This window comes from Leptonotus elevatus, chromosome 18 (genome assembly GCF_054856555.1).
Source record: "Leptonotus elevatus isolate MCC_2025b chromosome 18, RoL_Lele_1.0, whole genome shotgun sequence".
Classification (NCBI taxonomy): domain Eukaryota; kingdom Metazoa; phylum Chordata; class Actinopteri; order Syngnathiformes; family Syngnathidae; genus Leptonotus; species Leptonotus elevatus.
This window is the reverse complement of record NC_141256.1, coordinates 10,002,078-10,028,536: the sequence shown is the minus strand read 5'-3', so window position 1 is coordinate 10,028,536 and position 26,459 is coordinate 10,002,078. Positions and strand designations below refer to the sequence as shown.

The 26,459-nt window shown below is 40.3% G+C and overlaps 1 protein-coding gene across 2 annotated transcripts in view; it reads left to right on the top strand.

Moving 5' to 3' along the window:
* Positions 1–26,459, top strand: part of plcb1l (phospholipase C beta 1-like) — an 84,407-nt gene that overhangs the window by 39,169 nt on the left and 18,779 nt on the right. For both annotated transcript variants that reach the window (XR_015090813.1, XM_086061114.1), the window contains exons 4-13: positions 8,787–8,927; positions 9,231–9,310; positions 11,239–11,292; positions 11,540–11,615; positions 14,282–14,382; positions 15,007–15,173; positions 18,941–19,087; positions 20,229–20,386; positions 20,466–20,548; positions 20,626–20,710. Coding sequence is in view for 1 of the 2 variants with exons in the window: in XM_086061114.1 (XP_085917240.1) it covers positions 8,787–8,927; positions 9,231–9,310; positions 11,239–11,292; positions 11,540–11,615; positions 14,282–14,382; positions 15,007–15,173; positions 18,941–19,087; positions 20,229–20,386; positions 20,466–20,548; positions 20,626–20,710 (1,092 nt within the window). In the remaining variant the exon portion in view is untranslated. The remainder of the gene's footprint in view (positions 1–8,786; positions 8,928–9,230; positions 9,311–11,238; positions 11,293–11,539; positions 11,616–14,281; positions 14,383–15,006; positions 15,174–18,940; positions 19,088–20,228; positions 20,387–20,465; positions 20,549–20,625; positions 20,711–26,459) is intronic.

Sequence of the window (26,459 nt, the reverse complement as noted above, 5' to 3'; positions counted from 1 at the left end):
TCCCAATTTGCACCAGAAGTGTCACATTCCTCAGCAGGAAAGGGGCTGCGCAGCGTCACTCGTGGCCAACGTGTTGTATTATGTAATGTAATAAAGTTGGAAGGATGCGGATGTGCTTTAAAGTGGAGACTTCCTGTACGTAGGGCCACAAGCATGGAGACAAATATGACACTGTCTGAACATCTTTGCGCCATTTGCTACAGACTTTTCCGTGGATCACTTCCGATTTCTTTCATTTTCACTACGTTTCCATTGAAACACATTGAATGCCTCCTATGTGGACATTTTTGTAGCAATTCTTACAAGTCAAGTCAAGTTTATTTATATAGCCCTTAACTCATTCACTGCCATTGACGGCTATAGACGTCAAAAATTTATTGAAACTATTTCTAGTAGTTAAACGTTTTTTCCACTTTTGTTAACAAGAGTATGAAAAGCTATAATTTTTTTATTGTATATTTTGAACAGATATAAAATGTGTGATTAATCTGGAGTTTACTATTGAAGTCATGCGAAAAAAATAAATAAAAAGATTATTAAAAATTAGGGGCGTCAGGCGATTACAATTTCTAATCATAATTAATTGCATGACCTCACTAGTTAACTCACGATTAATCACACATTTTATATCTCTTTGAAATGTACAATAAAAAAAATTATAGGTTTTCAAATTCATTGTTAACAAAATTGGGAAAAAAATGTTAAACTAATAGAAATAGTTCAAATGAATTTTTGACGTCTATAGCCGTCAATGGCATTGAATGACTTAATCACACAAGAGCCTCTAAGGGCTTCACATGCCCCCAGTTGACAAATATCAACAACATCCCCTAATCGAACCACAAGAGGGCAAGGAAAAACTTTACATAGTTTGTGATACTAAACCTTATTAACTAAAATAGTGCAAAAGTCCATTAAAGAAAATCTTACCATTTTTTTTCTGGCCAGCACGTTCATTTTGTAGATGTTTGAGTGGACTGCCACTGTCAGCATTCTGTCAGCGCATTGCCGCCTTGAGTTAATGAGTGCGCTGCAAGACTGCGGGGTAATTACTGTAGTTATGTACCTGCCACTTTCTAGTACCCGCTAGCTGTTTTAAGTGCCCGCCATCACCCGCTTGACAGACAGCTCGGGCCAAATGGGCTTTGTCGAGCTGGAAAATTGATGCGGATGAGTCAGAGCAAGTGGGTGAGCGTGTGAGGAACGGAATACCAAGAACTCGCCAACAAGGAGGGAAAAGCTTTTAAGGATGGGTGAAGTGTAGCGTGTAGTAGGGGTGTGCCAAAAAATCGATTCTCATTTAGTACGTACAATCGATTTTAAACGTCCCAAAATCGATTTTATTTAAATTATTTTATACTGTCTGGCCTTTGTTTGTGCCTTTATTGGGAGCGCTGTTCATGTTGTACACGATTTGGCCACTTAGGGGCAGTGTGGTTCCGCGTGTTCTGATACACTGTTAAGTTGTAGCGACATTAAAGAGTAGAAGGAAAAAGTCATGATCATGTTATGGCAATAAAAGTTTTATTTATTTATTTTTGCAGCGTAGGAGGAGCAAATGCCGGTGAGTAATGTTAAGATGCTTCTCGGTATACATTCCTGAAGCGTTTTGTATAAATAGCCGTTCTTTTGATATGATGATATGATAAGTGATAAAATTGCCGCGAGTAGCGCGCTGATTAGCATTAGCGAGGCAGACTGGAGTAGATCATGACGATTCGTTGCACGTCTATAAATTGAAGCAGAAATCATTGTCAATCAAATCATTTTGAATCGAAAATCGATTCTGAATCAAATCGCAGACCCAAAACTCGGAATCGAATCGTGAGATATTCCCACACCTAGTGTGTAGTGTCCTATCAGCATTTTGTTTTAAAAATCTCACCACACCTGTTCTTTATTTCTTTTACTACACTAAGCTTTGTGTCAAATGGTTTGTTACACAATTTTCAGTATGGATGGGTATTAGGGATAGACCGATTATTGTCCGGTCCGATTATCGGTGCCGATACTTGGCATTTTGACAAATATTGGTATCGACCTTTTTTTTAATTATTATTATTTTTTATTTACGTTTTCAGTTAACTTTGTAGGGGATTCTGCTGATCGTGGGAACACTCTGTAAAATTTACAACGGAGTAAAACAAATTCAGTTAAACATTTCAGTTATTTTAAAATTTTGGAATGTATCTACTGTAGAAGACTATAAGACGCTACGGTATTTACTTGTTTCCGTTTTTATTGAACTTTTTAAGACATAATTATGACCTTGGGAGCTGAATACCGAATGTTTTGTTAGGATTTTAGAACAAAGATGTCTATTGTGTAAGATTAAAAACAACAAGAAAAAACATTTAGCAAATCTGAAAAGTTGTTCAATAAACATACGGTTTAAGACATTTCAACAAAGTTAAGTGTAGGAATTTGTATTTAAAAAAAAATGTACACTAATATTTTTTCCCCTTTACTGAAAATGAATATCTGCTCCAAATATCGGTTATCGGTATCCTTGACTACTATTAATCGGAATTGAATCAGCCCGGAAAAAAACATCTCTAATGGATATAGCCTTGAAGTGTATAACGACACTAATTAGCCCGAAGACAGAACAGAGAAAGAAACATCAAACCAACTTCACATTGCATCCTTGTTAGAGGGAACACAAAGAATCCAATCATAATTGTTCCCAATGCCACCACCCCAAGCATCTGCCGCTTGATGAAATTCCGCAGCCTTTGGATTTGGCAGTGTCACCCGCCATTACGCAACCGCTCCGCTCCAGCTCGGAAGATGAAGTCTCGCCTATTTGGTTTTGTATGATTCCGTAATGAGGTGCGTGTGCGCCTTGAGACTGATGGAGTTGACGTGCAGGAAGTGTGCGCGGCAGGTAGAGCGCTTCCACCTCATCAAACGCGGCCCTCTTGCCCCCTTTCCGCCTCTACGACTTTGCCTGCCGGCGATGCACACTCAGCGGGAATGACGTCTTTCTTTTTTGCCGTTACTTACTCCAAAACTTTATTTGGAGCATAACCATTTTCTTCATTTTCACTTAAAACAGATGTAATTATTCTTTTTTTTTTTGGCTCTCAAATGCACCATGACAGAGATACGGGGAGTCACAGAAAGATAAAAAAAAAAGTGGACGTCCTTAATATTTTTAAAAATTAGTAGTGCACTTGGACCTGCCTTGTAATCCAGCTTCATTTTCCTCCCCGAAGCCTGCCGCTACACAGTCGGAACATATTTTGCATCCATTGTGTGTTCTTGTTAAGTGAATTCAACTATGGTGGAATTATAGAACTTGTAATGGGCCTCCTTACATAATAGCATATTTAAAAAAAAAAAAATAGCACATTTCCCATCTGTGAGAAAAACGTTCCAATTTCCTCCCAGTTTCCGCATCTTTATTCCCTTCAAAGTCTCGCCGCCGTCATGTCGAGACACTCGAGGCCGCCGGACCGCAGAATGCAAAGCGTTTGTTTCGTGTGCTGCGCCGCCAAGATAATAAAAAATCTTTTTTTTTTTCATCTGAAGTGGTTTATTGAAAAGAGCGACAAGGCGAATACGTGAACAGCTCCTCTGTGACAGATTAGGGACAGCTAAAGGTGACGATTTACTTGGCAGGCAAACAGCCGCGGGCAATTAAGATGGTTTCCCGAGTGACGTGCACCTGGGAAGTGGTGTCACTTGGATTGCACCGTTTGAGATTCTCTTGGTGTGATCCACGTTGTGGACTAAATAAGTAAGACATGCGTGCTAATCAACTAATTCATAAATACATAAAAATAAATCTCATCTTTTTAAAAGACATTTTGGACAGTTGGATGAACAATTGAGTGAAGTTCCTTTTATGTAAAAGCTAACACTAAATCTACACCTGTTTCCCACCTATAAATCCAAAGCCTGACTCTAACTTGAGCCCTGACACCTAAACCCCTATCCTTTGCCTTACTTATGACCCTAAACCCTATCTTGAACTTCACCACCAAGCCCTAACCCTAAATTCCTAACCCAGGGGTGGCCAAGTTCGGTCTTCGAGAGCCACCATCCAGCCTGTTTTCCATGTTTCTCTCCACTAACACACCTGATTCATGATCAGGATCATTATCAGGCTTGCTGATGAGCTGATCATTAGATTAACCTGCGCTGAAGGAGCGAGACATGGAAAACAGGCTGGATAGTGGCTCTCCAGGACCGAACTTGGCCACCCCTATCTAACCCTTATTCCTGACCCTAATCGTAACCCTTTAAATCCCAACCTAAGCAAAAGCACAATCTTCTTAACATGAATCCTAAACCTAAACCCTAAAGCTAACCATAACCCTGAACCTTCATCCTAATTCCTAATTCCAACCCTGAATCCTAATCCAAACCCAAAATCTCAATTGATCCTACCCCTACCCCTAATCCAAAGACTAAACCCTATCTAACCCTCAACTGTGTCCTCTAAAACATAACCCCAAAACATTCATCCCACATGTTAGATTATCCCTGGCACTCAGGGTTCCTGTAGGAATACTTTAGCCCACACCGTTTTTTTATTCAAGACCAAGATATTACATGTGTGAAGTCCTACCGCCCTGAAGGCATCCTAGCGCCTTGGCGGCTGTCCGGCGCTGCCGCATGAGGAATGGCTGTAATAAATTGGCGCCAGGCTGTGATTGGATTATTCATGACCAAAATATGCGGAATTACATTGCTTGTATAACTGCTCTTTTGAAAAATAAATTTTTTCACACTTTCACACCGCTGGAGTGTGTCACTAGATGATTGTATCCCAGAGCCAACATTTGCCCGATTCCCCGAGACATGAAAACGGGCAGCTGTCAGCATACGTTAGAGCGGAAGGTGCTGGCATTTGAGGGAAGAGGAAAGTGACGTCGTAACTGGAACATTCATCCATCCATTATATAGAGACCCATTTTCCATAACGTCACACCGCAAAAGGGGAAGCGTTTCTGATTCAGGAGTAAACAAACCCGTCTTTGTCTTGACCAAGGCCAATGATTTTCTTCTTGAGGTAGTACTAAAGTGTCGGTTGAAAAGGTGAAAGACTCTGGCTGCTAACCCGGTGGGTAGTAGGTAATGTCTGGTCGGTGCTGGATTTCACTTTCCTTTCTTTTCTTTGATCCTTCCTCGGGTCTCCTGACAACCTCACGACTCTAGCTGGATTCTGAAGTATTCGGTTTAGGTGAACGGGATGGGATTTTTAATAGGTTTTAGGTGAACTAATGAGTGCACGCGCACACACACGCACATGCACATACTCACTCACATACAAAATTTAAAAAATAAAAATAAAAAAGAGAGCAATGATGATGACATGTCAAATCTGTAAAATTACCGAATGAACAATACTGAGCTCTTAAGAGAAAAAAGAAAAAGAAAAGAAAAGCTGTAAAGTGAGGTACGGTTGACAACGATGGGTAAGTCTGGTGGAAAATCAGACGTAAACATGACCATTGAGGGGCTTGGCTAATTAAGTCGGGAGATAGCAATCAACTGAATGCCTTAACCAAAAGGAATGCATACTATCGTAATTTGTCTGTGAGACAAGCCTACCATTGAGTCTTTATCTTTTAGGATATGCCGGATGGTCAATTTGCCTGTTATCTAACCAAGGAGTCTATGATCACTCGCGATTAGGGCGTTCAACTGCATTTCCTCGATGAATTAATTGGGAAAATTGGCACTCAATGGTTGTAGAAGATAAAATGACAGCCAAGATGGAGCTCACCATCCATCATTGTCAGCCGTGTATCTCTCGGCGGCCGTGACCTATGACCTGCCCCTGCGGGTGACGGTCGCAGTGAGTTATGAGAGCCATCAAACGTGTGCAGCCTTCTGGATGCGGCGGGGCGGTTGCCGTGCTTTCGTGGGGAATGGAAAACCCGCAATCAACATTTGCCTTCCCGTCATATTTCCAGAGATTTGCACGTGTTGTCTACGAGCTCACCGGAGACAGTCGACCCGGTCCGTGTTATGAAAGGTTTCCATGCAATTAAATAGGCCGTTTGATCAGCGGAGAAGCTTTAAAGCTCAACTACACGCCCACAGCAGGCGAGGGAGAGGGGGAAAAAAAAAAACTTCGGCGTTCCCACAGCGAGGGTGCGAGGCGGAAGGTTTTTAAGTTGTCTTGGCAGGACGGGATTAGCGTTAGCTCTGCTTGAGTACTGTGGTTGGCAAAACTGTCAGCTTTTGGTGTCATTTCAGAGGAAGTACTTCCCGTTTTGTATTGTAATTCAGATTTTACGATTGCCTTAGTGTAGATTAGTGATAAACTGCTGCAGTGTGGGACCCCTCCTGAAGGTAGTTTGATGGTCTTGTTCCCCCGAAAACGCTTTGGCATACAATTTTTGACGAAAGGGCAGTACGGTGAGCTATTGGTTAGCACGTCTGCCCACACAAAGTCTCGCTAGGATGAACAACGAATGGGCCTTCCGATTGATTAATTGATGGATTTGTCCATCCGGTGTATCACAGGGCACAAAGGCCTCCTTTTATTTCATCTTAATGAGCCGTCACGTCACGTCCCCTCACCCCGCCCACCATTTTGGTTCGGTAACTCACAATAACCCCGGCGCAAATTGCATTTCACTCCCACGGCTTTCAGCCATTCCTCGTCCGTGACTTTTCTCGTGTTCCTTTTTGGTCACTCCCTGCTATGAGCTAACATTTCACAAGGGACCACTAATGGCTTTTTCTTAGCGGCGGAGCAGTTTTAGCAAATTGAAAGTGGCCTTTCCCCGCCCCCTTTTTTATGGCTTGATTGATGGTTGTAGAGACTGATGGATCCCTGGCCGTAATCACCCGGCTTCTTGATTGGTGGTCAGATAGCCCAAAGGGAAAAATGGGACGGGATTGGGGGGGTTCTTGAAATGGCGGCGTTCCATTTTGGCCATCCTGGCTTGATGGAAGAGTGAGACAGCACACAAAGCTCTTTGTTTGATTTGTTCAGTTATCGCAGCTCGTTTGCTTTCACGGCTAAGCCTTCACAAGACCTTTTGTTGTTGTTAATTAAGCGACTGTTTTGTATGCCGGTCCACAGAGAGGGAGGGATTCTTATTCCTCCTCTTTTCCGCCTCAGAGGTATTTTGTATTTCTCTAATAGGCTGTGTTCCACGCAGATGAGCTGTTTAAATGTATATTTGTTTTACTGCCTCCTCCTCCTCAGACAATTACATTCCCCAATGCGCATCCTGCAGTCAATTCTGGTGCGCTGGAACGCCGCCAGGGTGCTTTTGTTTTCTGGGGGTTTTTCACACCACATTGGACCTCGTTGAAATTGCTCAGTGTGTAAGATCAAGAGAAGCTCAGTTAAATGTATTGATTGTTCTTGGAGGGGTTTTTTTTTGTACTAGGAACTCTCTTTATTTAGATTGGGTAAACATATATATATATATATATATGTATATATATGTATATATATATATATATATATATATATATATATATATATATATATATATATATATATATATATTTTTTTTTTTTTTTTTTTTAAAAAGAGCAATGATGATGACATTTCCGAATGAACAATACTGAGCTCTTAAGAGAACGATAAAAAAGAAAAAAAAAGTGAAAAAAAAAATAGATTGGGTAAACATGCAGACTGCGGTCCTCAAGGGCCGGAGTCCTGCCGGTTTTAGAGGTTTCCCTACTCGAACTGCAGCTGATTCCAATTAACAGGATCGTTATCAGGCTTGTGCGGAGCTTGCTGATGAGCTGATCAGGAATCATTTGGGTTGAAGAAGGGAACTATCCAAGACCTGTAGGACTCCGGCCCTGGAGGACCGGATCTCGCCATCCCTGGTTAATGTGATTTTTAAACGACAATACTCCTAGCATCCATTCTAAGTAACATTTAATCAGAAGAAATTTGGCGTCGAGTGTTTTAGGTCCATTTATTTTCTTTAACTCATTCACTCCCAGCCATTTTCACTGAAGCAACCCCCTTCACTCCCAGGTGTTTTACTGGATTTTGAGTGATTTTGCAAGGTTCACAGAATATTGTGTTCTATTGCTGTAAAAACATGGAACCTACCAAAAGAAAGATCTCTTCTTTCATCAGGAAAAAAAGTATATTTGTATCTGTTATATATATATAGCTAAGTTTCATCATTATTCACAAACCTGTTGAAAACACTGGGAAAAAGAGCTTGTTACAACATGGCCCTGGCTGATCTCTTGTAGGTTTTTTGTAATAACTACCATTGCTTTAAGCGACCTCTTCAGGTAAGACGCTGCATCAAAGCCCTCTGCATGCTCTAGCATAAAAAGACATAAATAACGTATAAATGTGTTTTTGGATTTGAAGGACAAAGTATTTATACATTTTGGGGTTTGAATGAGTTAATCAGAAGCAATTTAGCGTGGAGTTCTTCAGGGAAGTGTTTTAGGTCCATTTATTTGTGTATATATATATATACAGTTATTTTGGCTACATGGCTATTGACGCTATGATACAAACATGAATGCTCATCTCCCCCCCCCCACCCTCACCCCCTTCAAATTTGCTTTTGTGGTCTACCAGGCCATAAAAGTGAGCATTTCACATGCTGTCATCTTTTAAATAGCTCAACAATCAAGCGCTTGCACTCTTGCTTTTCACCTCTTGATGTCTTTAAATGGCAAAACCGAAAGAACAACCTTTTGTACGTGACAGGCTGGCATTGCAGCGCTGCTCTTTTCATACCACTTAACACCTTTTTGTCATTTTGGCCCGCTTGGTTTTTGACCCAGTTGTGTCTTGTGTGTGTGTGTTTGTGTGTGTGTGTGTGTTGAAGGAGGCGAAACTGCGCGAGCTGTTGGACGTCAGCACGCTGGCGGGCAAGATGGAGAACAGGATGCTGACGGTGGTGAGCGGTACCGACATGGTCAACGTCACGTACCTGAACTTCATGGCCTTCCAAGAAGAGACGGCCAAGGTAGATAGTCAGAATCTTAAAAGAAAATGTTAGCATAGATGCTAATGCTAAGCAACAGCAGCGTTGTCCTGGCTGGTCAGTTATGTAATACTGTAATCCAAGGCAGGTCGCCACGGCAACAACTTTCTTCTTTTTCATTCTCCAGTGTGCTATCTCCATATTATGGTATTTGAAGGTTGAATTGTTTAATATTGTTGCTTAAATCCGCTGTGTACAACCTCCTTTTACACAACTTGTGTGTTACTATAACTTTATGATTTAGTTGGGAGGCTTATGTGTGTGTGTGTGTTTTATTTCCCATAGGAATGGGCCGAGGAGCTTTTCAGTCTGGCTTCCAACCTGCTGGTGCAAAACATGTCCAAGGAGGCCTGCCTGGAAAAAGCGTAGGCCATATCCACACACGCACGCACACAAAAATACACACACGCCGCCATAAATCGCCGACCTCAGTTGACTCATGTTTTGTGGCGTGGCGCGTAGAGTGACCCGGCCAATGACTTTTAAAGCACATCTTTGTCAGCCGTCAGTGCAGCGCCAAGTCCAAACGCACTGTTCGATCCCTCTCGCCTGGAGTGCCCTGAAATACCGTATGAATCCGCCAACAGCACGCGGCTATTTGTTGTTTATCTGTGATCAGCTCTCAGCCCGCTATGCCTCCCTCCCTCCCGACAGCAGGCAAATTGACTTATGAGACAATAAAAACGGCCATCGACCGAGCGCGCGCCAGGCAGACTTCTGTCGGCTTGTGTCCGCCAGTGCGGTGCTAATGTGTAAAAGTGGGGCATGCTAACAATTTGAATGTTTTGCTATGGGATGCGATGCTCGTAAACAAGTTTTAATTGGCTGTTAGCGCTTTTTGTTACTCTACTTTTACCGATATGTTGGCAGAAGTTTTAATACATTTAAATAAAGAAATAATAGTAATATTAGTGAAATAATCATCATAAAATCACAAATGTAAAATAAATAATCATGTAAAAAATAAATGTTACTACTAACTGTTTTTCAGCCCAATTTTTTGTTGCTCAAGGGAAAACAGATTAAAATGGTGATGGACCAACCACAGCCATATATCAAGAGCCTGAAAATTGTTGTTGCTTGGCAGAATTTCATAACCATTTACAATCATAAACTACGGCAACTTCACTTGGACGAAAAGATTGGGAAATAATGTTTGAGTGAATGTGGAAATGTGAAAATTGAAATTTTTGAATATATAAACAACATTCATATTATGTTTATTATTATTATTATTATTATTATTAACACTTAAAATGTATTTTACTAGTTAAAATACTACTAGTTTTATCACTACTAATTATTACTACTTATTTCTACTAATATTGCTAGTTTTATTAGTGATGTTTTACTAGTTATTTTACTAGTTATTTTACCAGTTAACTAGCGTTAACTTTTTCCATTTTAAATTATGCAAGTAATTAACTGATTAGAAAAAGAGGAGGATGAGCATGTGCAGTGGATAAAAAAATTTCAAGACATCCTCATAACATTAAATATAAAGAAAATTAACACAGTGGGTGCTCTTTAAATTTGGCTGGCAAAAAAAATTTGATTTAAAAAGCGTTTTTGATTAAGCGAAATTCTAAGGTGTGATTAATCTGATTTAAAAAAAAAAATTGTTTGACAGCAAAAGACAGTGAGGAGGTTTCTGAATGCTTATGAAGTAAATTGAAAGATAAATTGTTAAAATGACAAAGTATTAATTCTAATTGAAGGATAAATGAATAAAAAGAACACTTGAACCCGGGAGGCAGGAATTTATGAAACAAGTGGAAAAGTGTTATCTGAAAGTACCCTTCATTCATTTAGATGGAAAAGTGGAACTAATGATATCCAATGGAAAAATGCAACAACAAAAAATAAAAAAATTAAATCACTCAATAGCGCCACCTATTCATGCAGTACCCTCATTCATTTAGCTGGATCTTTACATTTATTATTAAACTGTACAACAGTATTATGTACTAAAAGCATTCATATTTACACATTATCATTTCTAACTGTTCTGTATTACATATAAAATATATAAAAAAAATAAAAAAGAGGGGGGGGCTAAAACAGTGGCATTAATGCAGTGTGAGAGCCATAAGAAGTGGACTCTGTAGTGGATATTAATTATCAGCCAGCAGCTACTTAAGAGCCCAGCTCCTGTTGCTTTTATTTTTAGCACCGTCTCGGATTAGCCTGCACATGCTAAACTGTCGTATAACTGCCAGTGTGTATAAACATCAGTGGTATGACACAATGTGTTGAATACAAGTATGATTATAATGCTTTTTGCTGTGTGCAGATACACGCGACTGAAGCTGCAATTGAACCCTGAAGGTCGAATCCCCGTCAAGAAGTAAGACGTCTCTTCATGCTCCTTCGCCTTCATCCTCCTCCCATGCTGAGGTTTAATACTGGTCGCTTACGCAGAATATACGGCCGCCATTAAAAGTGTGCAGGGAGCCAGGGTTTATACACTTCTTAGTGGAATGAGCCAATTAATTCAAATCTTTAATTAAAAGTTCATTTACTAAGGGTAGACAGGAAGAGGAGTCTGTCTCGCAAGGCCATTGTCAGCTTGTACGTTTGTGTCGTCCCTGCAGCATCTTCAGGGTGTTCTCGTCAGACCGCAAGCGGGTGGAGACGGCGTTGGAAAACTGCAACCTTCCCTCCGGCAGAGTGAGACACCAAAACATTCCTCGTTTCCCCTTTCTTTGTTGTCCTCATCTTTCCTCCTCCTTGTCCGCCTCCTTGGTTTTCATGTGTCCGTCAGTCCCGTCGTCTGAGTCATCCTCACTTGTCACGGCACAAACGCACCCGAGGGAGCCACATTGATGCAACTGCTTTATTTTTACCCTCCTCGCGTCACTGCACCCCCTCATGTGTGCACCAGCCCTCCAGCTAGTACCATCACCGTCCCATCAAAAGCACCGATTTCCACGTTATGGATTTGTAGTCAATGAGTGATGGCCTTCATTTTTGTTGTTGTTGTTTTTTATGTTATTGATCTTTGAAAGTGTCACAATTGTAGGATTCAGGCCCAAATTAAATAATAGCTCAAACACCCCAAACATAAACCAAAAGCCAAGTTATGGTGACCCTACCAGAACCGGCGCTGTCCCTGATTTAACACAATGCTTCACCAAATGTTATAATTATATATGTAGGTCTGCCTGTGGATGAAATAGTGAAGTGTGTAGATTCAGTGGCTAGAATGCAAGCGAGTACATAGCGCACAATGCGTCCGTGAATAGATTGAATACGCACAGTGGGGGTAAAAAAGATTGATGATGAATTGGATAAAACTCAAAATATTGAATATTAGATATTAAAAAAAAAAAAAAGGGGACAAAAAGGTTGATTTAGTCTCATTTATTTATTTATTAGGTGGCCCTAGGCCATCAGGCCACAGTTAATTTTGGACCCTGACTCACCCATCCCCAAAGTAATGGATGTCAACTCATAAAGCCAAATCAAACAAAAAGGCAAATTTGTCCTTAAAGCATTTTTGTTATTGGTTGCGTAACATTTTTACGGTGCAATCTTGCGAAAATATATTGTCACATTTTGTATGTTTCGATCTGAAAAACTTCATACAAAAATGATAAAATGCGGAGATACATTTTTCATTGGTGTAATGACTTTGCGGCACATTATCAGTTTTTCTTTTTGAAAAAATAAAGCAACCACTGAAAAGTATTTTTTTCCACATTTATTCTTCTTTTTTTTTGGCTATGCCATTTCTAGCTGTGTTTTGTTTGTTTTCAAATAAAAGTTCGGCATTTTTTTTTTTTTTTATATTTGCAAAATATATTTATATTTTTTTATTTTTTTATTTGATAAACACACAAAATGCAGCAACATTTCCTTTTCATTAGAGGTCAACTTTAACCCAGTGAATTGATTTTGCAAGGCCCACAGAATATTGTGTTCTATTGCTATAAAAACATGGAACCTACCAAAAGAAAGATTAGAGTATCTTCTTTTATCAGGAAAAAAAAGTATTTTTGTATCTATTTCCGTTTTGCAGCAATTAACATTAGAATATGTAATCTGTTTAAAACTGTGGGGAAAAGAGCTCGTTTGCAACATGGCCCTGGTTGATCTCTTATACTCTGCTGCCACTTGCTGGCCGTTTTTTTTTTATTTTTAAATAACTACCATTGCTTTAAGTGACCTCTTCAGGTCAGAAGCTGCATCAAAGCCCTCTGCATGCTCTAGCATAAAAAGCCATAAATAACGTATAAATATGTTTTTGGAAGTGAAGGACAAAGTATTTAAAAAAAAAAAAAAAGATTTATAAATTTTTCGGTTTGAATGAGTTAATCAGAAGCAATTTAGCAAGAAGTTCCTCAGGGAAGTGTTTTAGGTCAATTTATATTCTTTAAGTACTAGCAAGCAAGTGTGCGCGTTTGGATGTTTGCAAAGTGGCGACAAATGCTTACATGGCGGCGCAGACACGTGAAGCCTAATGACTGGCCTCTTAATACAAACACCATGAACACGGAGAAATACAAACTCGCTCTCTCTCTTTCTTTCTCTCACACACACACGCTTGCGCTCACACCTCACGTGTGTATATATAGATATGTAGAGCGAGCAGTAGCTAATTAGCACAAGGAGCAGCAGGAACAAACGTGTTGCCTTGTGAAAGTCTGCCGGGATTTGCTGCTGCTCCTGCGGGCTCGTAATTACAGCTAAATGGTACGCCTGTTAATTCCTAAAACGCACACACGCTCTCACACATGATGACTCACTGACCTGTGCGGCAGTGTGATGATAACCGTAGAACAAGAAATGGATCGTACCGGCTGTTGGGACACATCTTTAAAACAATTATTCAGGTGTGGACTAAAGTATTGGGACATTGGGCGTCTTCATCAATTGATGGACAAAAGTATTGGGACATGCCTCTTGATTAGTTATGCCATTCACTGTCAGCTGTTTTCAGAGCAGGGTTTGATATATTGCAATCCGTTTTACAGCATTTTGATTGAACTTTTGCAACCCTCAGAATATTCGGACCCTGTTGAGAAATGTACTTGACGAATTTATAGGTCAGTGGCAGTAAACGGTTGGATTCCAGTTGATGACACTTCACATCCATGAATGAGTTCAAATGCGACTGTGACATAGATAAAAGTATGGGGATTAATCCATAAAAATATAATTATCAAATTTTGACCATGGAGAACATAGTTTGTTGCTAACAGCCAACTTGAAATTTGCCAACCAATGTATTATCCTTCCTTTTCCCACATGAGCAGTTTTACTATTTTCATTTAATTTCATTATGCAACAGTTTGCTTATCTGAAACCTTTTTTGTCTTTCTCCAAACTTGCAGAACGACTCCATCCCCCAAGAAGACTTTACACCAGAAGTGTACAACCTGTTCCTCAGCAACATCTGCGCCCGGCCTGAGCTGGGCCACATCTTCTCTGACGTGTAAGATGTTCAATTCTCTCTCTTTGCTTCTCAGTTTTTTTTTTTTTTTTTAATCCAGCAATTTGCAGGGAAACCATCGCCTTGGTAAAAATAAAAAATAAATAAAGAAATCAAGGCATTGGCAGATAGTGTGGGATAAAGGGCAAATCTATTTAGAGAGGCAAAAGAGGGGTGATTCATTGTCCCATTTCTTTTTCATGACGATTGCTGGAGGGATCACATACGCACACACGCAGAGGCTTTCAGGCCGTGTACTTTACTCGAGATTGCATCATTTAAAGTGGAATTTAGCCCCCTGTTCATTTGGAAGAACCTTCTATTCTTTTTGCGCCCTGATCAATGAGAGAAAGAAACCTACTGGTTTTGTATGAAAAATACTCAAAAAATGTAATAATAACAGTAACAATTAAAGGTACATTTTTTTACTTAATTTGCATATTTATTTTTTAATTCATGGGTGAGACGTCCAGTGTTTTTTCCTCTCATCACGTCGCTAGTATAATGTTGTCAGACACTTCTAATATGTATGTAATAGTATGTACTGTATTATTGTGAATACACATAAAGTTAACTTCCTCTATTTTGTCTTTGCCATGTTCTTGTTGGGTCCCGGCGATGGGTCAGGGGTGCAAAGAGTCGTCCGTACCTGAGCGTGGAGCAGATGACGGAGTTCATCAACAGCAAGCAGCGAGATCCCCGACTCAACGAGATCCTGTACCCGCCCCTCAAGCCCGAGCAGGTCCAACAGTTGCTGGACAAATACGAACCCAACGCCACACTCGCGCAGGATGGTCAGTATGGATCCATCTTCGAGCATGTTTGGTTCACTTGCTCACTTAGGACAAAATCTCTTGGGCAATGGATGATGAAAAGCATTTTCTTAAACAATTAATCAATTGGTAGAGGGATGATCTCATATCTCAAATGGTGCATCACTGCCATCTACTGGTGGTTGTGTGTCAGTAAAGTTGTTTCCAAGCTTGAACTTGACAGCAGATCAGCATCTTTGCTGAAAAAAATAACAAAAACTAATAAAAACTGCCCTGAAAACTAATTGAAACAAAACTCAAAACAAAATAAAAACTAATTAAAATGAAAATTGCTATAATAACCACTCCAAAAGAAAATCATCCTAGAGGAATGAAAGCGATAATGGCTGCAAATGAGGGAACAACTCCACTTTTTCATAGCTTTTCACCGCCTGTAGAGAAACACAGCGTCCTGTCCTCAAGAGTGATTTTTTTTTTTTTTTTAAGTGTGGAGGCAGCAGGCTGCCAAGAACAGGAATGTTTGAAGCAATGTTTACAAGATTAGGACCACCAGACGTGGACCCCTGCCTGTTAAAAAGAGTGCGAGCGAGCTCAAGCTGAAGCTGGTGTCAGATGAAGAGCACGCGAGCCTGGCCCGCTTTTCGGAGTTTAAAAATTGAACATCAGAAGTGACGAGTGAGGGAATAATTCATGAATGAGCGGCGAGATGGACGAGCTGCAGTGAATCATGAAATGCTCTCAAGTCATCCCAGGTGTCAGCCTGCGCGCACGCAGACGCACGCTGCTGCCTTCAAGGTCAAGCCTTCACAAAATCTGCAGAAAATCTATTCGGCAATGGAACGCTGAACTTAGACATCAGCTCTCCTCGTGCTCTCAGTAGTCACACATTTTACATGGGAGTATTAGGATGCTTTTCATTAGGGTGAGTGGTTTTTTTTTTCTTACATAGTGACATAACTGAAGAATATTCATAATTTATTTCCATTTTCAATCGCAAAAAAATGAATCTTTAATCCTGCAAATTCTCTATTCAGCCTAATTTGCACAACCTGTGTGGAAGATGGATGGATACTTGGTGAATGGATGGATGGATACATGGATGGATGGAGGGATGAATGGATGGATGGATACTTGGATGGATACTTGGATGAATGCATCCATTCATCCAAGTATACATGGATACATGGATGGATGAATGGATGGATGGATTGATGCATGGATGGATGGATGGCTTGATCAAGCGATTGATACATTGATGGATGGTTACATGGATGGATGGAAGGGTGGATGGACAGATGGATGGATGGATGCATGGATGGATGGATGGATACATGGATGGATGGATATATATGAATGGATGGGTGGATGGATGATGGATATAGATGGTTGGCAGGATGGATGGATGGAGGATGAATGGATATACATGGTGGCATGATGGATGGACGGATGGCGACGAGCAGCTGGATGAATGACGGACAAACAGACACATGAATATGAATGGCATAATTAATTGACTAATGGATACATGGAAGGCTAAATAATACATTTCACTATTAAATGACCTTTTTTTTAAACCAACATTATGCTGAAAGACACATCATTATACAGTCAACTGGACATAATTAACATAACAGAAATTCCACCTAGCTTACGTAGCATTGTCGATCTATCTAGTGTACTCACTTCTGATCGGTCTCATTTGGGCCGATTTCTTAGTCGGAATTCAAATATTTCCGACTTTGTTTTCACTTTCAGGCATGCGTCCCTTTTCATGCATCCCATCATAATACACAAGTCTATCCAATTTTGTGTGTCATGTGTCAGAGCTGATTTTTTTTTTTTCAATCTCTCGCTCTATTCAGTAGCTTATGTCGCCAGTCAGGTTTGCCTAATAAAGTAGCTGGTGTGTGTTTACTCATGCTCCTTGGAAGCCCGCCTTTCGCCATCCCGCCGATGACATATTTCCCCCAGCGCAAAGTGTTTAGCCCGCCGGAAAGGAAGTGCCGCCATCTGCTCGGCAGAGGGGTCGACGCATACCACACTTTACCCGCTCTCAAGGCCACTCCCGTTTGCAGTTTTATCTTCAAATGTACTGCATTTAACATATATTTTCTTAATTGTCCGTGTCATGGTAATTGATAGATGGATGGATAATACTTCGATTGATCTGGCTGATCTTTCAATTTGAAAAATCAAAACGCGGCCCTCAGATTGTCCATGCGCTTCCCCCATCGAGGATCACATATCCGCTCTATCCATATATCTTCCTCCATTTGAGGCGTTGATTTCATATGGTAATAATCATCTCCCAGCAGCCCTTTTAAATGGCTTGAATGTTAATATTGTTAAAAGGGGAACCAGACACCACTAGAGTATCGTTTTTAGTGTCACTGAGAGAAAGCCTGTTATGTAACTGAATAAGGGATCATTAAAAACCTAATAAATGTCCATACCAGACTTGTTCGTAAGAGTTTCCTTATTAGGGCCTGAGCACAAAGTCTGAAAGATCGATAGCGTCCCATGACTAGATTTGAAAATTCAGCCCCCGAAGCAACGTGAAATTCGATAGGCGTGTCAATCATGAACAGACCCACAAAAAAAAAGTTTTAAGAAGCTTGATGCTGCATTGTAAAGATTTTGAGTTGTCATTTCAAATGGGTGGAGAATGGCAGCTCTTCGGGGAAAGCAATTGGTGCGAGGGCCCATTCATCACCGCTTGCAAAAATGCCTCCTCGGGAGCGAGAACCTCCAGATGTCGACCATGTTAACACCGTTTTCCTTGTTTCGTCTCCTGGGAGCACGAAGGTAGCGGTTGCAGGGTTGGAGGGGTTAGACCTCCTGGTGTCAAGAGGAGCCCCCAACCACCGGTCTCCGCCGGGACGCCGAAAGCTCCGATTTCACAGACGACAGCCCGGCGTTAATTAGAGAAGTGACTCTGCAGAGGGCGGCGCCGCATTAATTAGCATAAAGGGGCCGGGAGGACTTGCCGCGCCCGCAGAGCACTCGCATCGCTTTGCATATTTAGCATAACGTCAGAATCTGCGTGCGTGCCCAGCAGACCGTTAGTGGGTTTTCCTTTCCTTTTCTTTTCTTTTTTTTTTGTCACTTGTGCAATATGCTAAAACTAGGCAAGGTAGTGTGCGTGTGTTGTATGCTAATTTATTGGAGCTCGTTTGTTTTTTATGGTGGAGAGGAGACAAAAGGCGAAGGATGTTAATTTGTAAAACCTCATACTTTATGCTCACTAGTCACAAAATGAAAGGCAAAATAAGAGTAACACAAGGTGCTCATCATGCAATGTTACGCCCACATTAAATTCTGCAGGCAAAAAAAGCTCTGCAATTTAGCGTTGTCCATCTTTTTAGGATACCTGCATCTGATTGGAAATTGTCTCTCAAACTAAAAGGAACGACTTCCTGTGTTGTTGTTTTTTTGTGTATTTCTAGCATGGATCCTTAAGACTTATATGTGCATCCGGTTTTGATAGTTTTCCACCAAATTTGGCGAAGTTGGCGGCTGATTTTTTATTTTTTTTTAGTTTCTAGCTAGTACAAAACCTGGAATTTGACTCAAAATGTACCCTTCAAAGCAAAATGGGCAACTTCCTGTTCAATTCCGGACAATGGTCTTTGAGACTTTTGTGTGTGTCATGTTATGATAGACTTTTTCATGCAATAGGTGACACTAGTGTGGGTTTCCATGGCAACATTTTGAATCGGAACCCTACATTTGTGTATTGAAACGCATGAAATCTCCAGTTGCTTGTGTTGTTTTTTTTATTTGTACAGGTCAGATCTCAGTGGAGGGCTTCGCCAGGTACCTGAATGGCGAGGAGAACAGCATCATCCCCCCAGAGAAGCTGGACCAAAGCGAAGACATGACCTTTCCCCTCTCGCACTATTTCATCAACTCCTCGCACAACACTTACCTCACAGGTACACACACACACACTCATTGCTATTCATGAACTTTTCTGCTGAGCCCTTGTAACTGCAAGAAAAATGCTCAAATCATTTTTTCCTCCTCCCTTCAATGGATGTTAAGACTTCTCCTTTTAGTGATTCAATTTCATTGTCGGCTGGACTCGTTTGAAGCGGATTCGACTGTGGCTCCTCTGATGGCAAATACACTCAATTTTCTTAATGGCTGAAAAAATGTGGAAATATGGATCTCGCACTGTGTGACTGTGACATTACATTGGGAGTGTTTGCGTATGGAAGGAGTCACACAAGATGGTCAGGATGTCTTTTGAGCGTAAAGACCATTTTCAAAACGTCTTCCAGTCCACGTTTAACTTGCCCTAGTACAGATTTAGCTTTATTTTTCCATTACAAGATGGGAATAGAGCAAACATCTCAAATGTAAATAGAATGCTAACATGCTACAGCTGCATGTTGCTAACATAGACAGAAAACTGAATACGGGGAGTACGGTTTTTACATTCCTTGTAGTCGGGTATTATGTCAAATTTGATTTTAGAACTTGCTAACAGTTGGTATGATATATTGTGAGACATCAACATAAGTTGAAACCGCGCTAAGATAGGTCTACAAGGATCTTATTTCATGACCTGTGGTCTGGAAGTATTTCAGAGTTGATATAATGCTAGCATGTTTGCATTTAGCAAGATAGCAACCTGAGTACATAAAATGCTAAGGCAGATTAGTAAGTAGCACCAGGAGTCAGGTGCCATTTTTTTAGTTAGAATATATGGCAATGCTAACATTTGGTATGCTAAAAAAAAAAAAAGCAGGTAGGTAGGAAGGCAGAGGTAGAGAGAGAGAGAGAGAGAGAGAGAGAGAGAGTACATTATCAAGTGAGCAACCTGAGTACATAAAATGTTAAAGCAGATTAGTAAGTAGCACCATGCCCTGTACTCAGGAGCCATTTTTAATTAGAATATCTGCAATGCTAACATGCTAACATTTGGTATGCTAAAAATATGCTAAAATATAGCACAATACATAGATAGGTAGATAGTAGCTAGCAAGTAGTAGAGTACATTATCAAGTGAGTTGCTAAAATGCTAACATGCTAACAGGTCTAAAGCGGTTGTTTTGTATTTTGCTTGTGTAGCGGGGCAGCTGGCGGGCAACTCGTCGGTGGAGATGTACAAGCAGGTTCTTCTGTCCGGCTGCCGCTGCATCGAGCTGGACTGTTGGAAGGGACGCACCACTGAAGAAGAACCCGTCATCACCCACGGCTTCACCATGACCACCGAGGTCTCCTTTAAGGTACCAGCCAGGACAGCAAAGTTGATACGTCAACAAGAGGGCGTGTAAACTAATACAGGTACACGTTGATGTGTTTCAGGAGGTGATCGAGGCCATCGCAGAGTGTGCCTTTAAGACCTCGCCCTTTCCAGTCATCTTGTCATTCGAGAATCACGTGGACTCGTAAATTGGCTTTAATTGTTGCAATTTGTGCCTTTAACAATCAGTAACAGAATCACTCTTTTTTTTTTTTTTTTCAGACCCAAACAACAAGCCAAAATGGCTGAATACTGCCGCTCGATATTTGGCGATGCTTTGTTGACGGAACCTCTAGAAAAGTATCCTGTGAGTCCGACACACATAGACACACGCTTCCTGAAGTATGACAGTCTATTTGTCGTCTCACATAACGGCCTGGTATCGACAGTTTGTGTCGCATTTGGCAAGGCGTGCTAGCACTCGTCTCTCCCGTCTGTCACACTTCAAAATGGCCTCCCACAGATGTGATACATTTATGCGCGTCTGTCTGTTTACATGCCTTGGAATCCGTCACTTTTTCACTTCTTCGCCAATATCACACGAGGGGCTCGCAGGCCTCGGCATCTGGGTGCCATTAAATGGTCAGACGATAAAGTGCGGCCGGCGTAATCTCTGCGCCCCTTTTTCTTGGCGCCACTTTATCAGTCTCGCTTCTGTTGCCATGGCTACCGGGCCCAAGCTTGCTTTATCCCTTTGTCGCCAAACGCTCCCATAACACGTCCACCAGCTCCAATCCAAACGTGACTATTGTGTGGATTGACGCAGGCCAAAGTGTGGATTTAAGACGATCATTTTGATAGTGCAAGTACCTATAACAATGGAGTGGGGCTCCCCAGATGGGCAAAGTTAGCATCTCTTTACAACTGCATCCCTGCAACTTGTTATGGATGTTTTTATATTTTATATAATTGCTGTGTAAAGCATATTTGTGTAATGGAGTGAGGTTCCACTGGTTGCCAAAGTTAGCCTGTCAATATGTCTGGATTTCGAAAACTCATTTTCAAAGTCGCCTATCTGTATAGTTATTGTACATCACACAATGGTGCAAATTTTTTTTTGTGAGGTTCCAGTGACTGTCAAAGTTAGCATGTCAATATGTCTAGATATCGAAAACTAATTTACAAAGTCGCCTATCTGGATAGCGTTATTGTACATCACACAATGGTGCAAAACATTTTTTAGTGAGGTTCCAGTGGCTGCCAAAGTTAGCATGTCAATATGTCTAGATATTGAAAACTCATTTACAAAGTCGCTTAACTGTATAGTTATTGCACATCACACAATAGTGCAAAAAAATGGAGTGAGGTTCCCTAGGCTGGCAAAGTTAGTGCCTCCATTCTTCTTTATCTCCACAACTATTGTAAATATTGCTATAGTGTGGGAAGTAAATGGAGTTAGGTTCCCCTGGCTGGAAAAGTTAGCCCCTTAATGCATATGACTCCATGCGAATGATGCCTTGGTTCCACACATATTGATGGAAAGTGAAGGGAGTTAGGTTCGCCAGATTGGCAAAGTTAGCATGTCAGTATTTCTGCATCGCCACAGCTCATTGCAAAAGTTGCCTAACCGTATATAGTGATTGTACAACACACAATAGGGAAAAAATGGAGTGAGGTTCCCCAGGCTGGCAAAATTACTGGCTGCATTCGTTTGCATCTCCACAATTTTTTATAAATGTTGTCATAGTGTACATAGCTTCAACACACATTGATGGAAAGTGGATACAATTTGGTTCCCCAGGCCGACAAAGCTAATTAGTACATCACATTCCAAAATTAATGGAGTGAGGTTCCCTGGACAAGCAAAGTTAGTACATCAAGCCGTCTGCATCCCTGCAAACTTGCAACCCATTATAAATGCTGCCACTTTCCTCTCAGATGAAAAGTAAATGGAATGAGGTTCCCGAGCAACATCATACCTCTGTGTTGCCAATTGCTATATAAGTGTGTTCTTGCATAATCTAAACATGCCTTTATCTTGGCGGCCCTTTATCAAGATCTCCTCTGTTGCCATGGCTACCAGTCCAAAGCGGGTTTTGTCCTTTTGTCACCTATATCCCCTCCCTCTTTCTCCAAAGACGCCATTGTGTGGACTGACACAGGGTCATTGCGTGAGGATTTGAGTTCCACATGTGTATAACGCTCCCTGCTTCCGTGTGATCCAGCAGGGATGTCTTGTCAGAAGCGAGCAGAAGCATTATCTCCTCCTCAGCAGAGGCTCAGTCAGCCCTGCAACTGGGGATAAAGCGGGGGAATTGTAGTGGGGAGGTAGCGTGAGCCGTGAGGGCTTGCAGAACGTGATGTCATAGGGTTCAATTTCCACCAGTGGGCGTGTAATTGTGGGGAGAAGGTGAAAGCAATGACGGGCGCTTGTTACCAATGACCCCCCCCCACCCCCCCCCCCCCCACCCCACCCCTTGCGTTCACATCTTAGCTAATGGGATATGTGCTCTGGACGTCCTGGGTAATGGTTGTTGGGGAGGCGGGTGGCGGCAGATAGGCTAATGTAGCCCGATTGGTTCTAGCTGTGCCTGCGATGACAATAAAAATGATTGCTGGTTCTACCATAAATTTACTCCACAAAAGCGTCATTGAGTGGCCTTCCAGGCCTTTCGAAAGCTTTGGGAAAAAGGAATGAGAGATTGAATTCACCATATTTCTATAGTGTATGAAGCTTTAACACATTTTGGTGGAAAGTGAATGGATTGAAGCTTTCAAAATTAGCGCATCAAAATTCTTGTAAATATTGCCGTATTGTATATACCATCACAGATTAGTGTTAAGTGAATGGAGTTAGGTTCCCTAGGGTGTCCCAGTTAGCTTGTCAAAATATTTGACAAAGTATTAAATATATTAAATATTGCAATACTCTAAATAGTTACACACAGATGAGTGGGAAGTAAATAGAGTGAGGTTCCTCAGGCTGAAAAAGTTAGCACCTCTGTATAGCACATACACTTGACTTACCATACTGTAAATATTGGTTTAGTGTATGTAATGTGTATACATGGGGACAGCGAATAGAGTGAGGTTCCCTAGGCTGTGAAAGTGAGCTTGTTAATAGATTGTAATAAATACATTAAATATTGCACAACCGTAAATAGCTACAATGCAGGCTGAAGCAAAGTAGATTGATGTTCCCCAGTCTTACCACCTCTGTACATCCGTAAACCCATAATTAATTGTAAATATTGCAATACTGTTAATAGCTGCAACATAAATGGTGGAAAGTAATTAAAGTGAGGTTCCTCAGGTCCCGGTAGGGAGCGCGTTAATACAGTTGTATTCCTGCAACTCATTGTAAACTGTTACATACTGTACAAAAAAGTTTGCATGCCAACAAATACAGTTGCATCCCGGTAACTAATTTGTTAAAAACTGACATCACGGGAATGGAGTGAGGTCACCCAGGCTAATAGAGTTAGCATGTCAAAACATTTGTAACACGTTAACTCATTGTAATTAATGAGTTAACTTGCATATATAGTTACAACACAAATTGGTGGCCACCTGATGGAGTGAGGTTCCCTATGCCAGAAAAGTTAGCATGTCAGAATATTATATCCAAATCCTCACAAGTCCTTATATATATTGCCAAATTATGTATAGCATCAACACAGACTGGTGGCAAGTGAATACAGTTTGGTACCCCACGCCCACAAAGTTAGCATGCTAACAAATCCATCTGGATAAAAAAAAAACTAATATAGTGTTAAAAGCTATAGCACAGACGGGTGGAAAGTGAATGAAGTGAGGTTCCTCGGTCTTTCTTGCATCCTCTCAACTTTGAGGACTTGGTCAACAAGAATCAGTTGTTTTTTTTAACTTGTATAACATTTCCATATCAAGACGTTTCGCTCTGATCTTCAGTCTCTTGCTGCCTTTCCACGTGTCTTTTTGTTTAAAGGTAGTTAAAACCCGCCCAAACATTTGTGCTAATGTCACGCTGTTGTTCAGCTCTGTGCTGTTAACGGCGTCCTCTGACGTCATTCCTTTCATTCCCGGCCGATCTGCTGCTTGAATTTATTACCGCGTGCGACGCAAGCCCATAAATATGAAAAGTGACAGGAAAAGTCAGCCTCCTGTTTCCCCCTGTAACAAACGGTCACAAGGACACATGCAAATGTGTCCGACTTTAAGACATCAACAGATTCTTATTGTTTCGTTTGTTTGTTAGTTCGTTTTTGGAGGGTGGGCGCTCAGACATCCCTCTCCATGCCTCCCACTTTTATTACGAGAGAAAAAGTGCTTGAGGCAAGTTAAATTGAACTCGCCCAAGTAATTTGGGCTCTAAATCAATGCGCTTGGTGCCGCGAATGCCAATCGGGAAGGCATCAAATCTCATATGCGAATGGTGGCGTCGAGCGGAGGCCAGGAAAATTAACACCTGCTTGCTTGTTTTATTGTTGTTTTCAAATCCCTTTCCATCCACAACGTTAAGAAAGATCGATGCTTGTGTTGGTTAATGAAATGTTTACAGCTGATGAGTTGTGTCCCACGTTAATTCTTCTAAACACTGTCATCCAAAAGCTTTCCAAAGCCGTAAATAAATTAGATGTCCCAACTAGCTTCCAGAGCAGTGGCCTTCCACACATACTTTTAAAACTAAAACGCAAAAATAAGTGATATTGACATTAAACAATTTTTAAAAAGCTGTTAATTGAGCATGATTAACTCATTCACTGCCATTGACGGCTAAAAACCTCAAACATTTATTTGAACTATTTCTATTAGTTAAAAAAAAAATCCACTTTTGTTAACAAGAGTATGAAAACCTAGATTAAAAAAAATAATAATCATCTTTTTTTTTTTTTAAGAAAAGATTATTAAAAATGAGGGGCGTCAGGCGATTAAAATTTGTAATTGTAATTAATCGCATGACTTCAATAGTTAACTCACGATTAATCACAAATTCTATATCTGTTCTAAATGTACAGTAATTTTCTTCTAGGTTTTTATACTCTCGTTAACAAAAGTGAGGGCAAAAAAAGAGTTAAACTAATAGAAATAGTTCAAATGAATTTTTGAAGTCTATAGCCGTCAATGGCAGTGAATGAGTTAATACATCGCTATATGGACATTTATATAAGTGGGATTCAACCATTTAGTGCCACCAATGTTAATATTGGTGAAATATGTTTTTCAACTTGTAGGCATTGGAGAGGGTCTCGTCCAGCTTGTCGGGTTTTAAACCACTGTAATGATAGACAAATCAGTTATTTTATTTTTTTACATGGTTTTTTTTTTCACTAAAAGCTTGTCAGAAATTGTGTTTTTGTTCTAATGCCGAATACAACAAAAATATAAAAGCTAGAAACGTACTATTTTTTTTCTTTAGGTGGTTTTGTTGCTTGTATTGTAACAGAAGACAATAATTAACCTTTTTAAAATAATTAAATAATTATACGTTTATTTTATTATCTATTAGTTGCTGATTAATCAATAAAACGTTTCACCTCTAATCTTGACATTGGTAGCAGATGCAGTATTTAGGCAGCCGTTTCCAAAATTTCAGTGAAAATATTCCCTCTAGTGGCTGTTTGCAGTAAACGTGATTTGATCATCTCTTGTTGATGTTATAGTTAATGAAAACTAAAAAAATAACTAAAACTAGTTAGTTTTATTTCGTTTATAAAACTAACTATATATATTGTTTTCATCTTTGTCAAATTTATCTTTCAGCGTTTGGGTTTTATTTTTAATGTATTTATTTCAACATTACTTTTCGCCATAGAGAATGAAAAAGGTCGAATAGTCAAGTCGTTTGAGAATTGTAGTTTAATTTATTGCACAATACTTTTTCAGGCTTTTTATTTATTTATCTTGCACTCAACAAATACTCCATGTATTAAAACAACAAAACTAATACTTAAACTAATGCTAAAACTATTTTTTTTAAACTAAAATAAAGCATTTTTGAAAAATAAAATGAAATTAAAATTAACAAACCTACTCTGAAAAGTAATTAATACAAACTTTTTTATTTTTTTTTTAAATGTCAAAAATAAAGATGAAATATAATGAAAACCCAAAAGTACACCAAGCTCATTCTCAAT